Source organism: Hibiscus syriacus, unplaced genomic scaffold (assembly GCF_006381635.1).
Source record: "Hibiscus syriacus cultivar Baekdansim isolate YM2019G1 unplaced genomic scaffold, ASM638163v2 tig00110387_pilon, whole genome shotgun sequence".
NCBI classification, from domain to species: domain Eukaryota; kingdom Viridiplantae; phylum Streptophyta; class Magnoliopsida; order Malvales; family Malvaceae; genus Hibiscus; species Hibiscus syriacus.
Window position 1 is genome coordinate 2,231,684 of NW_024062717.1, and position 18,423 is coordinate 2,250,106.

General features: G+C 33.0%; 1 protein-coding gene and 1 pseudogene across 1 annotated transcript; one reads left to right on the forward strand and one right to left on the reverse strand.

The window, feature by feature from the left end:
* The first annotated feature begins 4,774 nt into the window (after positions 1 to 4,774).
* On the forward strand, positions 4,775 to 5,386 carry LOC120122405. Its single transcript, XM_039141524.1, has 2 exons — positions 4,775 to 4,969; positions 5,060 to 5,386. The coding sequence occupies exons 1-2, from the start codon at positions 4,850 to 4,852 to the stop codon at positions 5,294 to 5,296; spliced, it is 357 nt and encodes a 118-aa protein (XP_038997455.1). The 5' UTR covers positions 4,775 to 4,849; the 3' UTR covers positions 5,297 to 5,386.
* Positions 5,387 to 6,679: 1,293 nt separating this feature from the next.
* On the reverse strand, positions 6,680 to 17,274 carry LOC120122406 (annotated as a pseudogene).
* Positions 17,275 to 18,423: the final 1,149 nt, after the last annotated feature.

The following is an 18,423-nucleotide window of genomic DNA, read 5'->3' on the forward strand; positions in this document are numbered from 1 at the left end:
TTTGTCCAGAATGAATGCCAAACGAGGCGCACATATAAAGTGTCGATACATTTATTAAAAATATTGATCCCAAAAACATCGAAACCGATAATTATAATGTAATAGATAAATTTACAATGTAACCGGTAGAAATATACCGGCTAATTAGAAAATAAGTCAACATAATGTATCTATACATTTTTAAATTGTGTTGATACTTTTTGTCCAGAATGAATGCAAAACAAGGTGCACACATAAAATGTCAATACATTTATTAAAAGTATCCACCCCAAAAATATCGAAACCGATAATTATAATGTAATAGGTAAATTTACAATGTAACCGGTAGAAATATACCGGTTAATTTGAAAATAGGTCAACATAATGTATCGATACTTTTTAAATTGCGTCGATACTTTTTGTCCATAATGAATGCCAAACGAGGTGCACACATAAAGTGTCGATACATTTATTAAATGTATCGACCCAAAGACATTGAAACCGATAATTATAAAGTAATAGGTAAATTTACAATGTAACCGGTAAGAATATACCAGTTTTATGACAGAATAGGTGAACATATTGTGTCGATACTTTTTTAAATTGTGTCGATACTTTTTGTCCAGAATGAATGCCAAAGGAGGTGCACGCATAAAGTGTCGATACATTTATTAAAAGTATCGATCCCAAAAACATTGAAACCGATAATTACAATGTAATAGGTAAATTTACAATGTAACTGGTAGAAATATACATGTTTAATTATAAAATAGGTCAACATAATGTATCGACACTTTTTAAATTTGTATCGATATTTTTTAATTACGCGCGTTTTTTTCCTTCATTATTTATATGTTAAAAGTGTCGATATAAACCCCAAATTGAAAAACCCTAAAAGCAGAAGAGAACTCTTCCACTCCGATGAATACCATCGTTCATAACAGTTACGATCAAATATTCATGTAAATTTATCGATATTTTGCCATAAATTAGGGTTTGATTGATTTCCAGATTGGACTCTTTTTTCCTTAATATATTCGAAAGATATGTTATCAAAACCCTAATTTTTTAGAATTTTAGTCTTCAGAAATAGGGGTTAGGTTTTAAAGTTTGCTATTTTCGAATGGACCTATTATAGGTTGAAAGTTCAATCTTTGTTAGCGAAGATGATGCCCTTCAAATGGAGCCCCAACGTATCAGCATTGAAGAAAATCGAAAGCAACCAATAAGTATCAATGTATTCATGTAATTGTTCTTGAAATGGTAATTGGATTAAGGTATTTAAGAACTTTTAATTGATAACAAATTTCAAATCTCTACAGTCTGACTGAATGCCAAAGGATAAAGGAAGCTCATAATCATGTTGATTGCATAGCCAATAAAACCCCCTTACAGGGTCCAAATGGTAAGCTAGAAATTGGTAATGAAAGCTTCTTTTGTGGGTTTAGGGATTAAATCCCTCCAACGTAAAGAGTGCATGATTGAACATTACATATAATAGTTGTATTCAGTTCTTGAAGAATTGTTCTTTATTGTATATAAGGATAGTTGTAATGATATCCGTTCACGTTTCGGGACCAATTAGTTAGATGCATGCAGTACCCTATATCCTCAAGGCAGAGCACAAGAAATCTGACACTTAAAGATTTACCAAGATCGGTAGCTTTTGCTCTGCATGAAGACCGAACCTAGAATCAACTTTGCATTTATGCCTATACTGCTGAAGAGAACCTGCTGAATGACAGGATTTGCACATAACTACAAGCATTTTATGGGAAATCCTGAGATCTCTGTTGCATAATTTTAGCAGAGTAGTTGGGTTTAGGGTTTAAAATTCTCGTAGTTGTGTGCAAATCCTATAATTCAGCGGGTTCTCTTCAACATGATATGCATAATTGCAAAGTTGACTCTAGGTTCAGTCTTCATGAAGAGCAAAAGCTACCGCTCTTGGCAAATCTTTAAGTGTTAGATTTCTTGTGCTCTGCCTCGAGGATATAGGGTACTACATGCATCTAACTAATTGGTCCCGAAACCTGAACAAATATCATTACAACTATCCTTATATACAATGAAGAATAATTCCTCAAGAACTGAATACATCTATTATATGTAATGTTCAATCATGCACTCCTTACGTTGGAGGGATTCAGTCCCTAAACCCTCAAAGGAAGCTTGTATTACCAATTCCTAGCTTACCATTTGGACCCCTAGGTTTTATTGGCTATGCAATCAACATGATTAACTAGGATAATCCCAGTTACAGAACTGATTCCGACCATAATTTGTGGGAGACTCTATTCTACAGATTGTTTGGCAAGGTTAAAGTATCGGACTATCCAAGTACCGGTTAAAAGTAAGTAATTACTGTATTGACACCCAATTTACGATTTCCTTTGCTTTACATCTTTCAAGTCCATTGTATATGTCTTTGTGTAAATCCAACATTCTGATAACCCTTTATGAGCTTTGTATAAGTAATAGTTAAATTTACAAGGTACACTGTAAAATTATACTTGTATAATGATAATATCATAAACTTTTATATATGTATCAATACTTTGTTATATCAGTCTCGATACTTTAATTCCACCTGAAGGCTATTACTTTTAAGTAATATTATATACGGGAGTCTCAAATGCACACAAAATATATCGATATATATATATATATATATATATATATATATATATTTCATACTTATAATTTCGAAACCTATTACTTTTAAGTAATAGGTTAATTGAAAATGAAAAATGGTTAAATTCATTCGGTATCATGAAAATATAAGTAAACAATGTACAAAGTTCTAAGGCTCCATCAGCTTTAACCACACACACATTATATATATATATATATATATATATATATATATATATATATATATATATATATATATATATATATATATATTATACTTATAATTTCAAAATCTATTACTTTAAAGTAATAGATTAATTTCCAATGAAAACAGTTAAAGTCAATCGGTATCATTATAATATGCCTAAACAATTACCATGCTGATAAATTTTGATAACAAATCAAGTGATTAACCGGTTATGTTATCTTGGGATTCCTAATGGCTCCATCAGTTTAAATTTTGTTAACATTTATTCCTAAGGTAAACTTATCATAACTGATAACAAATTAAGTAATTATCTATTTTGTTATCTTCGGATTTCTAAGGCCCCATTAACTTTAATAATGTGCAACCTATTACGTTACATAAGCGCTACCTAATATGTTATTATGCTTGATAATGTTTCTAGTAATTAACCGGTTATGTTATCCTTGGTAACATTTTAGGCGTTTACCTAATATGTTGTAATAACAGATTAAATAATTAACCTATTTTATTATATAAGCGCTACCTATTACGTTATATAAGCGCTACCTAATATGTTATTGTGCTTGATAATATTTTCAGTAATTAACCGGTAATGTTATCCTTGGTAACATTTTAGGTGTTTACCTAATATGTTGTAATAACAGATTAAGTAATTAACCTATTTTATTATATAAACGCTACCTATTACGTTATATAAGCGCTACCTAATATGTTACAATGCTTGATAATATTTCCAGTAATTAACCGGTAATGTTATCTTTGGTAACATTTTAGGCGTTTACCTAATACATTGTAAACAAATTAAGTAATTAACATATTTTATTATATAAGCGCTACCTATTACGTTATATAAGCGCTACCTAATATGTTATTGTTCTTGATAATATTAACGATAATTAACGGTTATGAAATTGTCTATATTTTTTTGACGCATTTTACACAGGACGATAACATAACTGGTTATTACCTTTTTTTATTACCAACTCAATTAATATTTCCGGTTAAATGATATAACATAACCGGTCTCGATTTTAACTGGTCACTTATTTAACCAATCACAACATAACTGGTCACTTATTTAACCAATCACATAATTTCAAGGTATTATTGTCCTAAAGAGAGAATTGTTTAATACTTAAATAAATAGAGGGAATGAGATTCTCGGGAAAATGATCCAAAAATTACTAATGCATGAAATACTATGGGAGGGAATGCTTTAAATTAAACGTGGGTATATAATTTCAAAAAATATTCTTTCTCTAATAATAATCTTTTCCATAACCCAATTGTCTCCTTAGTGGATCCGCCACTGTCGATTGATGTCAAGACTTTAAACACAATTTACGGGCAACTTGACTATGAATCTGTACAAGACAAGAAGCTGTTGCATTGACAAACGACCCTTCAAATTGTATGGAGCTCGACAAAACAAGTCTCAACTCTCAAATTCTAAAGAAACGAAAGCTATGGCCCTACAACAATCTCTTAGATCTTCTGATTACGAAGTTTGGCTGTCCGTTTGCTTAATCCAAGACAAGAAAGAAAGCGGTATCTAGCTAGCAAGACACCAGTTGAGGGCAATTAAGTGTAAAGGGCTCATTCAACTGAGTTGCATGTAGTGCCTTTTGAGAGATTGGGAGACTGAATTCTATGCCATGCCTCGTTTCCTTAGAGATGTTATAAAGGAAGTGAGGCTGACCATGTTACACCCAAGCATGCTTAGAGATGATTTGGATTAGATATCTGGGTGTGGGCTATTATTATCTCTTTGCTAGCTGCTACTCTGTTATCTCTTTCTTCCTACTGGATAACATCATAACATTGCTTCATGATTCTTGTGGGGACTTAGCCAGATTGGCCAACTGCCATTTAAGACCCCACCATCCCACATGCACTTGTTAATCTTCCCCTATTTGCCTTTTCACTTTCTTTCATTTATAACCCCTCCATATCATCCCCATGGCACGGATGATAGTTTTCAATATTTAGAAACTAAAGGTTTACTCTCTTGGTTTCTTGCCAAAAAACATGGAAGTGGCTGTTGAGCTTGAAGATGATCTGTTTTTTGCAGACTTAAGCGAGCGGATCTCTCTGCTAATCATGGATGATGAAGAGCCGGTTTCAAGATGTACTTCAGTTTATTTCCAGGTTTCTTTTTTAAGCTTTTCATTCACATCAAATAACATGTTATCTCCTCCAATTTCGGGTATTGAGTTTGTATTTGTCAAAAAAATTCAGACATTCTGTGGAGCAAATTATCCAATAACACAATCATCGCATCTCCAAGAGCAAATCTGCAGAAGAGAAAGCAAAGGCACAGGAGTTTTTATCCCAAAGGCATCACATCCAAGAAGGAAGCATAGGCAAGGCAAATACAGTTCATTCAACAGAAAGTCTAACAGTCAGCATGATAACACTACAAAAATGGCTTCTCAAGCATGTTTTAATCATTCTTTTTACCCTGGCAAAGGCTAAGGATAAACATCTTCCATCTTCATCAAGGGTAACTTAATAAAGGGAAATCACTACTAATCCTCTAGTCAACAACTGCCGATGGCATGTTAGGTGTACGGATCTTAATATTACATATACATATATAAATATATGTAGATTTATCATGGAAATGTATGGTGATTGTTGAATGTATTTGCTCTGATTCTTGTTTAAGGTGATTTAATATTATTTGTTACTGTTTTGAAATGTAGTGCACACCCTTGCCAACTTGGATAAGATGTATAAACAGATAACAGAGCCCACCCAAACATTCTAAATGAATTATTGAAGGCAAATAATGGAATTTGAAGTGTGGGTTCCCACACAATACACATTAGTTCCCCAACACCCAACTGCTTTTTGCTTGAGAAATGAAAGACCAGTGGGTTCACTTCAGTTTGAAAATACTCCATACTGTCTCTAGGCTGTAACTTGAAGATTTCCAGCTCTTTCAAACTAGCATTTGATGCCTTTTGGACTTTCTAGCTACGCAAGTATATATTTCATGTGGCATGTGGAGAACCAAGGTGTTTTTAAACGAGTGATTAAAAAATATTTGTTCAAAACTTTTAAGGAGAACAATATTTCATTTTACCATTGAAGCCACTTGATGGGTTTAATATCATGTTATTAAAACAATGGCTAATTAGAATGAATGCATAAAACTTTAAATTAAATGAATATGTAAGCTGGACTAGACAGATTTTTAGTTTATTTTCGGTTTTATTATAATTTATAATTTATTGCAATTAGTAAGATTGGAATATTTTTGTTTTATTTTTTCAGTAATTTATAATTAAATTAAGGTCTAAGGATAAAAAATCCTCACGATTTTTTTAAATCAATATATTGTTTGGTTTTACCCAATTCAGTGATAAATTTAACTTAGCTCAGGAGGTAGAGCTAGTTGATTCAAAATCCTCAGTTATTCACTTAAGGTAAAATTCGATGATGAATTTTCCACATAATTTTCTCGACGTTCGATGATCTGAAAATAATTTCTAGTGGTTATTTGATTGTTTTAAGCCTTTGAATGTGGGTCGAATGGAGATAGTTTAGTTCGGTTAAATTATGATTTGATTCAGTTTCCAATTAAGGACTAGTTTGTAAAGTTCAAAAGTTTAGGTGTTAAGGTGTGAATATTACAAGTTGAACAAGATATCCTTAGTCGCTAACCTATGATGCAACTATGGTTTGTATTTTCTGCAGAGATTCATAAACAGAAGCCAACCAAAACTCAGCAATGATGAGCAGCAAAATCTAACTAGATGGGCAGTAAGTTACTCAACTTATCCCTTCATCTTTTTTATCATGGTTTGTATTGTCCTCTTTTTTTTTTATCAATTTGATTGCCATTACCTTGAATCTTGATAATCAATTTATGTGCCCCAAAATGATTGCAAAAGGATAACAATTAAGATCAACTTCAATCCTGTTTATTGTGCATTAATATCAAAGATACAAGGAGTAAATTACACAATTCTTTAGTACATAGACTAAATAACACTTCTGTACTTCAACCAACATGATGCTACTAACACAGCTTGCTAGTGGCAGATGCTGAAAACTTGCAAAAGTAGAACGATTTCCGAAACTCGGATAGTCACAAGAAGAATGAAGCTCATAATATCCTGAACTAGGTTATGAGTTCAGGCTGAAAGCAGATGGGATTTAAGTTTCAGGTCCTCCCCATGAAGCTAGTGACCGATTCCTCCATTATAAGTAGCAATCATTGCAACAAGAATGCATATATCTAGAAAGTAAGATATTAACCAGAGATGGAAATGAAAGGGCAGTCAAGCCTTTTATCAGTTTATAGATAATATTTTAATCTTAAGCCTCAATCATCAGGAAAAAAAAAAAACTTATTCAAAGCTAGAGAGATTGTTTTTAGACACATGAGGGGTAGCCAAATCTAGAATCATGTGTGATGACCTGAGGAAAAGAAAGACATGAAGCTTTCCGGAACTACATTCGGCCATTCATGGAAATCATATCCCTTAACCGTAGTGCTTCTGTTTCCAAGGTATCAAAACTAATGGAATTTGGTATCCCCCAACTCCAGTTTCCATAATGCACAACAGAAGATCCGTAGCTCTATAACTCATCATGATTTTTGTCGAAGTCAATATAAAATTGCATGCAAAACAATACAACATGCCCAAAAAGAGAAGAAAAATGAACTTTGGATCAAGTTAAAACAATGAAGATTCTGAAATGTGTAATCAGAGTTCAAATTAACCAGCCACAAGGGGAAAGATTTTCCACATCATCCACCTAATCCTCGGCAGGGCCTTGAAATTTAAACCACGACTAATGCTCTATTACGTTGTTCTAGATGCATGAACCTTAATTACCTCATGCTACAGCACATTGTCATACTCGCACGTTTGAAGAAATTATATTTACCTGTGTTGCAGGAATGTTCATCCTGGCAGAGCCGTCTAGCCCAAGAACATCCTGCATGGTTATGACAGCAGTTTGAGCTATTGAAGCAACTGCAGCCTGGATCAGTGCCCATGAGATCTCATCTTTTTCAGTGATATTCAGATATTTCAATACCTGGGACGAATTTCTGATGTAACAAATACAAGATGATAAATCTGATCAGAAGCCTTAGAATAACAAAGTAAACTCATATTAGACCTCTCTTGTTCCATCAAATTGCTCCACCAACCTTGAATCTATGAGACAATCAAAAGAACTATAAGTATGCAACATCTAAGGATTTGGTAAAACAATTTTCCGTCAAACCAAACAACAAAATGCATTTAGCTCGAATATATGACTAGTGTCATATCAAATTTCGTACCTCATCCCTCTCTTTCATTCTTTATCCCTACTCTTCTTCATATTATTATATTCTTAGATTGAGAAAATTTCATATATTTAGATGTTTGTTTCAGATATTAGTATTCTAACATGGGTGATTCCCTTACTAACATTGTTTTATTTAATATTATTTTTTTAAAAAATATTTTTGCTGAAAATTGAAATGAACCGGTCCTTGCATATCTTCTTGAGTTTTGCCTCACTGGTTTTGTTTTCAACGGTTTTTGTGATTTCCATCATTCCATGTCTTAAATGCTGTCCTTGTTTTTGTTCCAAATTGAATTTGATTAATGAAAGTTTGTTCAGATGGAATATAGTTCCCAAAAGCACCTATCATTCCCAGCATGCAGCATTCCAACTTTCATGCATCCATGATACTGAAAATAAAGTAAGACAACAACGATGAATCTTGAAGGAGCTTTACCGTGTCATTGTCATGAGTTCCAGTGTACACAACTTGATTCGACTCGTGATTGTGAGGCATATGAGGGTTTCTAGAGTCGCTACCAAAAACTAGAGCAAGAGAAAACGGGACAAAACTACAATATCACAGAATGCCAAAGTAAAGACCATCAGCCAAAAATGAGAATTTAAAAATATGGTATCACAGTTGATTAGTGGAAACATCTTACCAAACTGGAGAACAGCCATTCCAGGTGCTCCAATATATTTCCTAAGCTGAACCACATCCTCGGTTATAACTCCCTGCCATGTCACACCTAGTAAGATGAAAGAACTAGAGTCAAACAATACGTTCTTCCGGACCCCAAAAATCTTCAGCATCGTTGCTAAATATATTATTAATTCAGGAAACAAAAGTTCAGAAAAATAAACAAGGGAAACAGACAGAAACAAGCAGCACAAGGACACCAACGATTTATTTAGTGGTGCATGCAATGCAGGAATTAGAAGAAACATAAGTTCAGTTTTATAATTAATTACTTATCTAAAATGGTGCTCAGTTATTACGACTATGCTTTATCCAGATTAGTATTGATTCTCGTTCATATTTTAATTTAATCTAACATCTAGGCTTACAGACAAAAACACAATGCCAAAATAGAATTACAAGCACAAAAATGCGCAACTTGTGTACCACCATGCACAATCAACTAAATTATCAGTGCAACACATACTGTACACTGAACTAACTCAGGCATTCGCTCACTTGATCTTCAGCTATAATAAGCAACAATATTGAACTACGCCAAAGTAGCTGAAATATCCCCAGAAGACAAAACTTCTATAATTGGCAGCTCAAGGTTATTGAAAATTATCTATTTTCCACTTTCCTTGGAGAAAGAAATTAGCAAATAAAGCTACATCAAGAAACAGAATGAAAAATGATAAAAATAAGTTCATATTCTATCAAGCAGAATGTACCAGATCTTCAGCTATGATACTGATATTTCCAACTGCTCTGAAGATCTCATCAAATAAGGATTTTTGAGGACCAACCTACTATCAAGGAAATTACATCAGTTGTGGGAAATGGAACAGTTGAAGAAAATTTACAGTCAGAATCAGAAAATCCGACCTCCATCGTCCAACCATAGCAACCTTTGCTTCTGCAGAGATTTATTGTGTCAGTAACTTGGTTTCCGTGTATCACATTTCTAGTAAGCACCATTCGATCAGTTTACAACTCACCAGAAGGGACAGCCCAAAAGCCAGCAAATCCTCTAAAGTGATCAATCCAGAATTCATCATATAGATTCTGCGCACGTCTAATGCGATGTATCCACCATAAAAATCCATCATTCTCCATGGCCTGCCAATCATATAGAGGGCTGAAATAAAGGATACCTTAATTAAAGATGACTAGTGCAGAAAAAACCTAGCATAAAATGTTAAATTGCAAACTTACCCTACAAGAAAGTAAGAGCTGAATATCAGGATAAGCAAAACATCATATATAGGTTCACATGCTATGACTAAAACAAATTTGTGTGAGTTTAACCATCAAGAAGTATTGAATAAAGGACCCATAACCTTGTTAGAAAATAAAAAATACAAGCATAGCAATAAAAGAACAGGGGAGGAAATGTATAGAAAAAAGATATAGAACACTCTTCAGGAGCATAAATTGGATTTGTAACGTATCTCCAAAATGAATGAACATGAAACAATACCTCGCTTTTACTAGCACATGTAATAATATTTATGAAAAATAGATTGTTTATATAACAGGCATGTGAACTTGTTTTTGGTCAGTACAAACCTCCCCCACAGCTGACCAGTATTACTGAAGGCATCAGGTGGAACACCGCTGACTAGCATAGGATAACCATGCCTATTCTGTCAAAGAGAACAGAAAACTTGTAGCCAACACCAACAATAGAATGATTTGGAGCATAGTTAAATTATTCTTGATCACAAAAATACTCCTCACCAGCAGAAAATGTTTCTTATTTGCCCAGACATCAACACTGTGATAACCTACGTAAATAGGCATGTCTCCCATTATGCTGATTCCCTTTGCCTGCGCATAGTTACAAATTTTTTGCCACTGCCTTTGGAAAAGGAATTGTTTAGCAATAAACATGTCTATCTGCCAAGTGAAAGAAACAGAAGGTATCAATATTAGCATCTAAATTAGGTAGATAATATAAGATGCCATTGAACCAATATTTTTAATAAGAGTGATCCAGATCATACGAAATCCTTCTTCTCCTCATATATCTTTTCTAAGGCTGCAAGATGGCGATTTTTCAAAGGTTCAGGCCAATCATACCAACTGAATGCTTTTAAACTGTCATCAATAGCAGAAAAATAAGCTGCATCTTCAAGCCAGCCTAAAAAAACCATGAAGAAAGGCCTCCAGTTTTGCACATTAAATTCCAAGGTAATGGAGAGGAACATGATAAATCAGTACATCAAAAGAAAAAGACCAATACTTTTCCGTTGTGGTTTTTCTTTTTAATTCTCTTGAGTATTACTTAAATAATTAGGATAAAGTAAACTTGTTATAAGGCCACACATGGACACAAGTGAATGTTTTCTGAAAAATTAGTTACTGCTGCAGACAACTCCTTATGAAATCTCTTAACTGTAGACAACTACATATATAAATCATGCCTCTACATGCACAGAGATATTCAAAGAGACATGGAAGAATCAGGACATCAAAGTATAACCTCCATAAAAAGAGTCATGTGGATTTTGCAAAGCAAATTCAGAGCATTTTGGATGAAAGAAGGTCATGAACCTAATTTGTTTGTTAACTTCCAACACACTGGCAAAATATTTGTAAAGAAGTCATCTTATTACTGTTGGGATATTTGGTGATGAAGCTCAAATGAACAACCGAATATTTGCCCAGAGGGGTTGAAGTGGATTTGAGAAAAAATTAGGGATTAAGGAGATTTAAAGGATAAGGAAATTGATGCACAAGGATTTATAGTGGTTCGACTTCTCAACCAAGTCTACATCCACTACCTTAGTTCCTCACTAAGGATTTTCTAACAAATTCGCTAATTTGTTATTTCTTTTTCACAGGATAAAGAGATAACCTTTACAAATTCCTATCTTTTCAATGGCTAAGATAGAACCACTCTCCTTTTACAAAAGGTAAAAAGAATGTAAACAAGAAAACCTCACAAGGTAGGCGTTTACAAAATTAAGCTCACTAAAACACTAATATTTACAAGAAAAAGGAAAATAGGAATGAAAAACTCTTCTCTTGTGTTTGATTGCTTTGATAGGTGTTCTAACCCTTCTTCAAGTGTCCTCAACTTGTTTTTATAGGTTGGAATGTGTTTGTAGCCGTTTCTAGCCGTTGGGGATGATTTGGAGCTGTTGAGGATAATTTTTCTACAAAATAAAACTGCCCAGGACATGGAGATCGGTACTCCTTTAATGAATAACGATACTTCCTTTATAATATTTAAATCAACTAGTCGTTACTAGCCGTTGGACTTGACCAGTATCGATACTATGATCATGGTATCGGTACCTATTTTGCATTATGAACTTTGAGACAACTGGTAGAATCGATACTACCTAGAGAGTATCGATACTTCTTTTACCTTTGGTATCGGTACCATATGAACAATATCGACACTGTTCATATAGTATCGATACTGTAAGAACAATATCGGTATTACGTACCCAGAAAAACATTTTGTGCTCAAATTCTAGTTTAATGGACTTTGAATTATTTTTGAAAACTTTTGAAAACTTTGAACAAATTCAATTTAAGTCAAAAAACATTTTTTCTTAATTTGTTATATTAAAACATGGTTCAACAATCTCCCATTTTGATATAACAAAACATTTGAAAATTTGTTTTTGGCAAAACTCTCTTAATAAAATGTTTAATGAAAAAGAGAACTATTTGAAAAATATTAAGGCTCCCTTTTTTTTCATTCTTGAAATTGAATTTTTCAAACTCATACTTCTCTCCCTTTTTGTTATATAAAAAAATAATTCAACTTTAAAATTCAAAAATAACAATGGAGAGTAAGTGGAGAATCTTAGCATTAAAACATTTGAAAAAATCAAAGCACCATCTCAAAAAGTGCATTCCAAACAAAAATTTGACATTAAAAGCTTGACACTTAAAAGATATTGAATTTCAACGAAGATGAACAAACATGTTAGTAGCACAAGAAATTCAATATATCCAAGTCTAATAAACTTTATGCAATACGAAATGTTGAATTTAAGTGCATGTGCGTAAAGCTATCCAAAAATGTTATGCATTTGAAAAATTGATATCAATTGTTAGAGAGATATTGTTTGCAATATATCACATGCATAAACATTTAAATTAAGGTCAAAAATTAAGATTTGTAAAATCAAAGCATTTAAAACCAATTTGACCAAAATTCATTATGATGAACAAATATCTATGAAAAATCATTAAAGCTTTAGAAAATGTTCATCACAATATTTTCAACATACATGAGATAAAAAGCATAAAATCATTTAAAACCAAAACTAATGCATGGATAAACTAAATGAGCAACCAAATATCCAAAAATTAATAACATTAAGCTTAGAGGTTACCCATATCTTTTCAAGTGTGGCTAGAGCATTTGAGTAACTTCAGTTTCATCATCATTACTCTCACATACCTATAAGAGATATTTATTTGGATTTTGGTATCCAAATTGCTTTGGATCCTTGAACGTTAGTGACAATGTCTCTAGTTCCCTTAGGAACCCATACTTGTCTAATTTTAAAAGATTTCCTTTTCTTTATAGGACAATTATGTACATTGTGACAATGAAAATGACAATGTGAGCATTTTGTCATTTTTAAACATAATGAGTTTTTTTAGAAATTAATTCTTTTTCTTTTGTCAAGCTTTCAAGCTTAATTTTCAAATCAAAATTTTCTTTTTCTAAATCATTGATTTTGATTTTTGAAAGCTCTAAATCATTTTTCAAAGCTTCATTTTGTTTTTCAAAATCAACTTTTGCTTTCAAAATCAAATCATTTTTAACTTAAATTTTGAAATTAATTTCTTATATTTGGAATTCATGGTCTCAAATTCCAAATACAACTCATCATAGACAACTTGTAACTCATTAAAAGAATAAGAATTTGATTCACTAGAGCTAGAAGTTACCATTGAATCTTCTTCGATGGCCATGAGGCATAGGTTGACTACTTCATCTTCATTATTGGAGTCATCTTCATTACTGGAGTCATCTTCATCACTCCATGCCGCCACAAATGCCTTTTTCTTACTTGATCCCTTATTCTTTAGGAAAGGACAATCATACTTGACATGCCCCATTCTTTGACATTCGAAGCACACCGGGGGACCCTTCTTTTTCCTTGATTCATGCTTCACTTCCTTAGAAGTCATGAATCTCTTGAATCTTTTAAAGAGTTTGGCCATCTCTTCTTCTTCATCATCATCTTCATCCACCTCTTCACTTGAATTACTTTCTTCTTTGGATTTGAAGGCAATGCCTACCTCATTCTTCTTCTCGTTTTTCTTCTCTTCATCTTCTTCTTCTTTTACCATCAACTCATAAGTGAGAAGAGAACCAATAAGCTCATCAAGAATGAGTGACTTAGGTTCTTCGCTTAGAATCGTCGTCTTCTTCGATTGCCAAGACTTTGGAAGAGAATAGATCATTTTCCTCACAAGTTTCTCATTAGGAATCACTTCTTCAAATCCCTTGAGACCGTTGACAATCACGGAAAATCTATCCGTAATAGCTTTGATGTTTTCATCCGGTTTCATATTGAAATTCCCATAGCTATGGTTGAGAAGACTGATTTTGGTTTCCCTCACTTCATTGGTTCTTTCATGAGTGACTTGGAGCTTGTCCAAAATCTCCTTGACATTAGAACAAGAGGATACGTTTCCTTATTCATCCGGACCTAATGCACAAAATAGAATGTGCATAGCCTTAGCATTAAGTTGGAACTTCTTATTCTCTCTATCACTCCAATCATCTATCTCACCGGTTAGAATGGAGTATCCTTTCATGATTGAATTCGAAGCTCCTAGATCATTGGCTTGAATGAATAACATCATCCTATTATTCCAATAGGCATAATTTGCTCCATTGAAATAAAGTGGTTTGTTGACTGGTTGAGAGTCTTCAATGTGGTAAGAGTCGTAGGTCGAAACCATCTTCTCGGTTGCGTCGGGAATTGATAGAATTTCTTCTAGGATCGTCTCAAGCTTGTTAAACCTTCTAATGAGCCAAACTCTGATACCAATTGCTAGGATAGTTGGTGATGAATCTAAAATGAACAACCAGATATTTGCCAAGAGGGGTTGAAGAGGATTTGAGAAAAAATTAGGGATTAAGGAGATTTAAAGGATAAGGAAATTGATGCACAATGATTTATAGTGGTTCAACTTCTCAACTAAGTCTACATCCACTACCTTAGCTCCTCTCTAAGGATTTTCTAACAAATTCACTAATTTATTCTCTTTTTTTTCACGTGATAAAAAGATAACATTTACAAATCTCTATCTTTTCAATGGCTAAGATAGAACCATTCCCTTTTTACAAAAGGTAAAAAGAATGTAAACAAGAAAATCTCACAAGGTAAGTGTTTACAAAATTAAGCTCACTAAAATACTAATATTTACAAGAGAAAGGAAAATAGGAGTGAAAAATTCTTTTCTTGTGTTTGATTGCATGAATAGGTGTTCTAACCCTTCTTCAAGTGTCCTCAACTTGTTTTTATAGGTTAGAATATGTTTGTAGCCGTTTCTAGTCGTTTGAGATAATTTTTCTGCAAAATAAAACTGCCTAAGACAAGGAGTATTGATACTCCTTTTATGAGTATTAGTACTTCCTTTATAATATTTAAATTAACTAGCCGTTGGGCTTGACCAGTATCAATACTATGATCATGATATCGATACTATTGTGTAAAGTAGTATCGGTACCCCATTGGGTATCGATATCTATTTTGCATTTTGGAATTTGAAACAACTGGTAGTATCGATACTATATAGAGAGTATCGATACTTCTCTTACCTTTGGTATCGGTACCACATGAACAGGATCAGTACTATTCATATAATATCGATATTGTAAGAACAGTATCCAGAAAAATATTTTGTGCTCAAATTCTAGTTTAATGGACTTTGAATTATTTTTGAAAACTTTTGAAAATTTGAACAAATTCAATTGAAGTCCAAAAACATTTTTGCTTAATTTGTTATATCAAAACATTATAAAACATGGTTCAACAATTACAGTAATTTGATTCCAATAATGAAGAAAACACAGGGAAACAATTTGAAGCTGCACCAAATAAATGACTAGCATACGAGCTAAGAATGAGGAAGTAAATATGTCAAAAATGTGTATTTCCAAAATCCATGTCAACCCTTGATCTTTAAAGCAGTGTGAGACCCTTTCAATCCCAGAAAAAAAAATATCTTTTTCCACCAAAAAACCTTTCACTCTCAAGCTCCTCAAACTCATCAGATTCATACTGTAGTAAAACAATCAAATGCAGATTGAAGCATAGAAGATATTTAATTATATGGAAAATAAATAGCTCTCACATGATATGGTAGGATCTCTACGGAAAGCCACAAGTTGAGTTTTAAGTTCTCCATCAGACGAGAGTAGCCTCTCTGCGGCCTAAGAGATGATGATATAAGTTAAACTGGGTATGGCTAACCAGAAAAGGAACTGACATTCAGATGACGCTTACCTTAGTTATTAACGGATTCTTTAGCCTAGCAACAACAGAATAGTTCACACGGTCACAATCACTGCACAAATTATACAGCGGCAACTTAAAATATAAGTGTGAACATTATGTTATACTACAATTTTGGCAGAATATAGCAGTATAAAAAATTACAAAAATGAAAGGAAAAAAATCTCCTCACATTGGTTGTGGAAGCTCTTTCTTTGTTAGCAAACCATCTTTAACAAGCTCTTCAAGTGAAATCAAGAAAGTGCTTCCTCAATTTGCATCCTGAAAAAACAATCATCAAGGAAAATTACACAATTTCATAAACAATAAAGAGGGAACACATATCAATTAATAGTGAAAGGAAAACCAATTAAATTAACAAAATCCCAGAAGTAATTATTAGTACTCATTGAAACAGGAAAACAAATAATTAAGAAGATATTAGTGAAGCAGCACCTGGCCTGCATATGGTGATCCTTCATCATCAGGAGGAACAAGGGGAAGCACCTACATTGACAATCAATTTTCATTCATTAATACAAAAAGGGATTATCCCATAACATCTCTTGTTCATTTTAGCTTACGCCAACAACATTAACTGAACTCTGAAATTAAATGGGCCCACCTTATAAAAAAACGGAGACTTGTATACCTCCAGCTAAACGTAGCCAATCAATGAAATGAAAAGCTTGTTCGCCAAGACCGCCGATGCCATAAGCTCCACGAAATGATGTGGGGTGGATCAAAATGCCGGCTCTTCGCTGCTGGTTTGGATCAGGCTTGGGAAGCCAATCTCCATAATCAAGTGGTAAATCTTCACCGACTTGCACAGCAGTGAAAGTGGAAGAGAGAACATCAGCACGAAAGCGAAGATTGAGAGATTTGCGGTACGGTTTGAGGGAGACAGGGAAGGAAGGAGGGGATGAGGAGTGATATAATTCTGGAGTGGAAAGGGTGGAGGAAGGAATCGAGAGATGGGTAAAAATCGCCATGAAAATTTACAAACATGAGTGAATTGAGGAATGGGTAAAGCAGACAGTGATTATAAAACCAAGGATCTATATTTAGGCAGAAAACAAGAACCAAATGAATCCACAAACATTAGCGGAAGCACTGCACTTGGTAGGCAGAAATGAACGGGGGTGCACGTGAAGCAGAGCGCAATGGGTTTGATTATTACACGAAAAACTACAGATGACGTGAAAACGAAGTTAATGATCACATGGTAAATGATATTCAAATTGGTTGATTTCAGGTTGAGCATCCGGGAACAAGTTTACTGGAATCCACACAATGGCCGGTAAAGATGATGGGTTCATATTTTTTTCGATTTTCGGGGAATAATATAGACGGGTTTTTTTTTTTTAATCGGGGATGGTCAAGAATTATGTTGAGATTAAGTAGTTTCTTACCGTGCACATGAAACTTATCAAGGTATGATAAGTTTTTTAAAATATATTAAAAAATTAAAATTCGTCACGAGAGCATAATAAGTTTTATATAATTTTATTTTATATCATATGACGAGTTATAAATTTTAATATATTTTATGAAAATCGTTAAGTAAGCGTAACGAGTTTCACGAATACAGTAATTAATACCGTAGATCTCAAAATAATTTTTGAGTCGTCTTATTGGACTAAATAATTTATCCACTTAAATTATTAGGCTGATTTTTCTTGGAATTTAAGTATTGAGAATAAATTATTGGAATGATCACTTATCTGTGTTTTGTGAATTAAATTGATATAATTTTTAAAATTAGAGGGTTAAATAATTTGATATATTTGAAGTTAAAACTGAATCGATAAAATATATAAATAATAAAAAATTAAATGTGTTATTATATTAAAGAATAAATTACATGTTTAATATCTAAATTATTAGTTTTGACTATTTTAGTATCTAAATTTTTAATATTTTTTAAAATCATACTTAATGTTTACTTTTTTTCTTCATTTTAATACCCGTTAAAAATTTCAAGTTAAGTTTTGAAAAAAAATAAAAATTTATTTATTAAAACGGATCAAAAATGATAGTTTAGGTACTAAACGTGTTAAGTTTTTAACGGCGAGTACTAAAATGAAACAAAAAATTAAACGTTAGGTATGATTTTAAAAAAATTGAAAGTTTAGGTACTA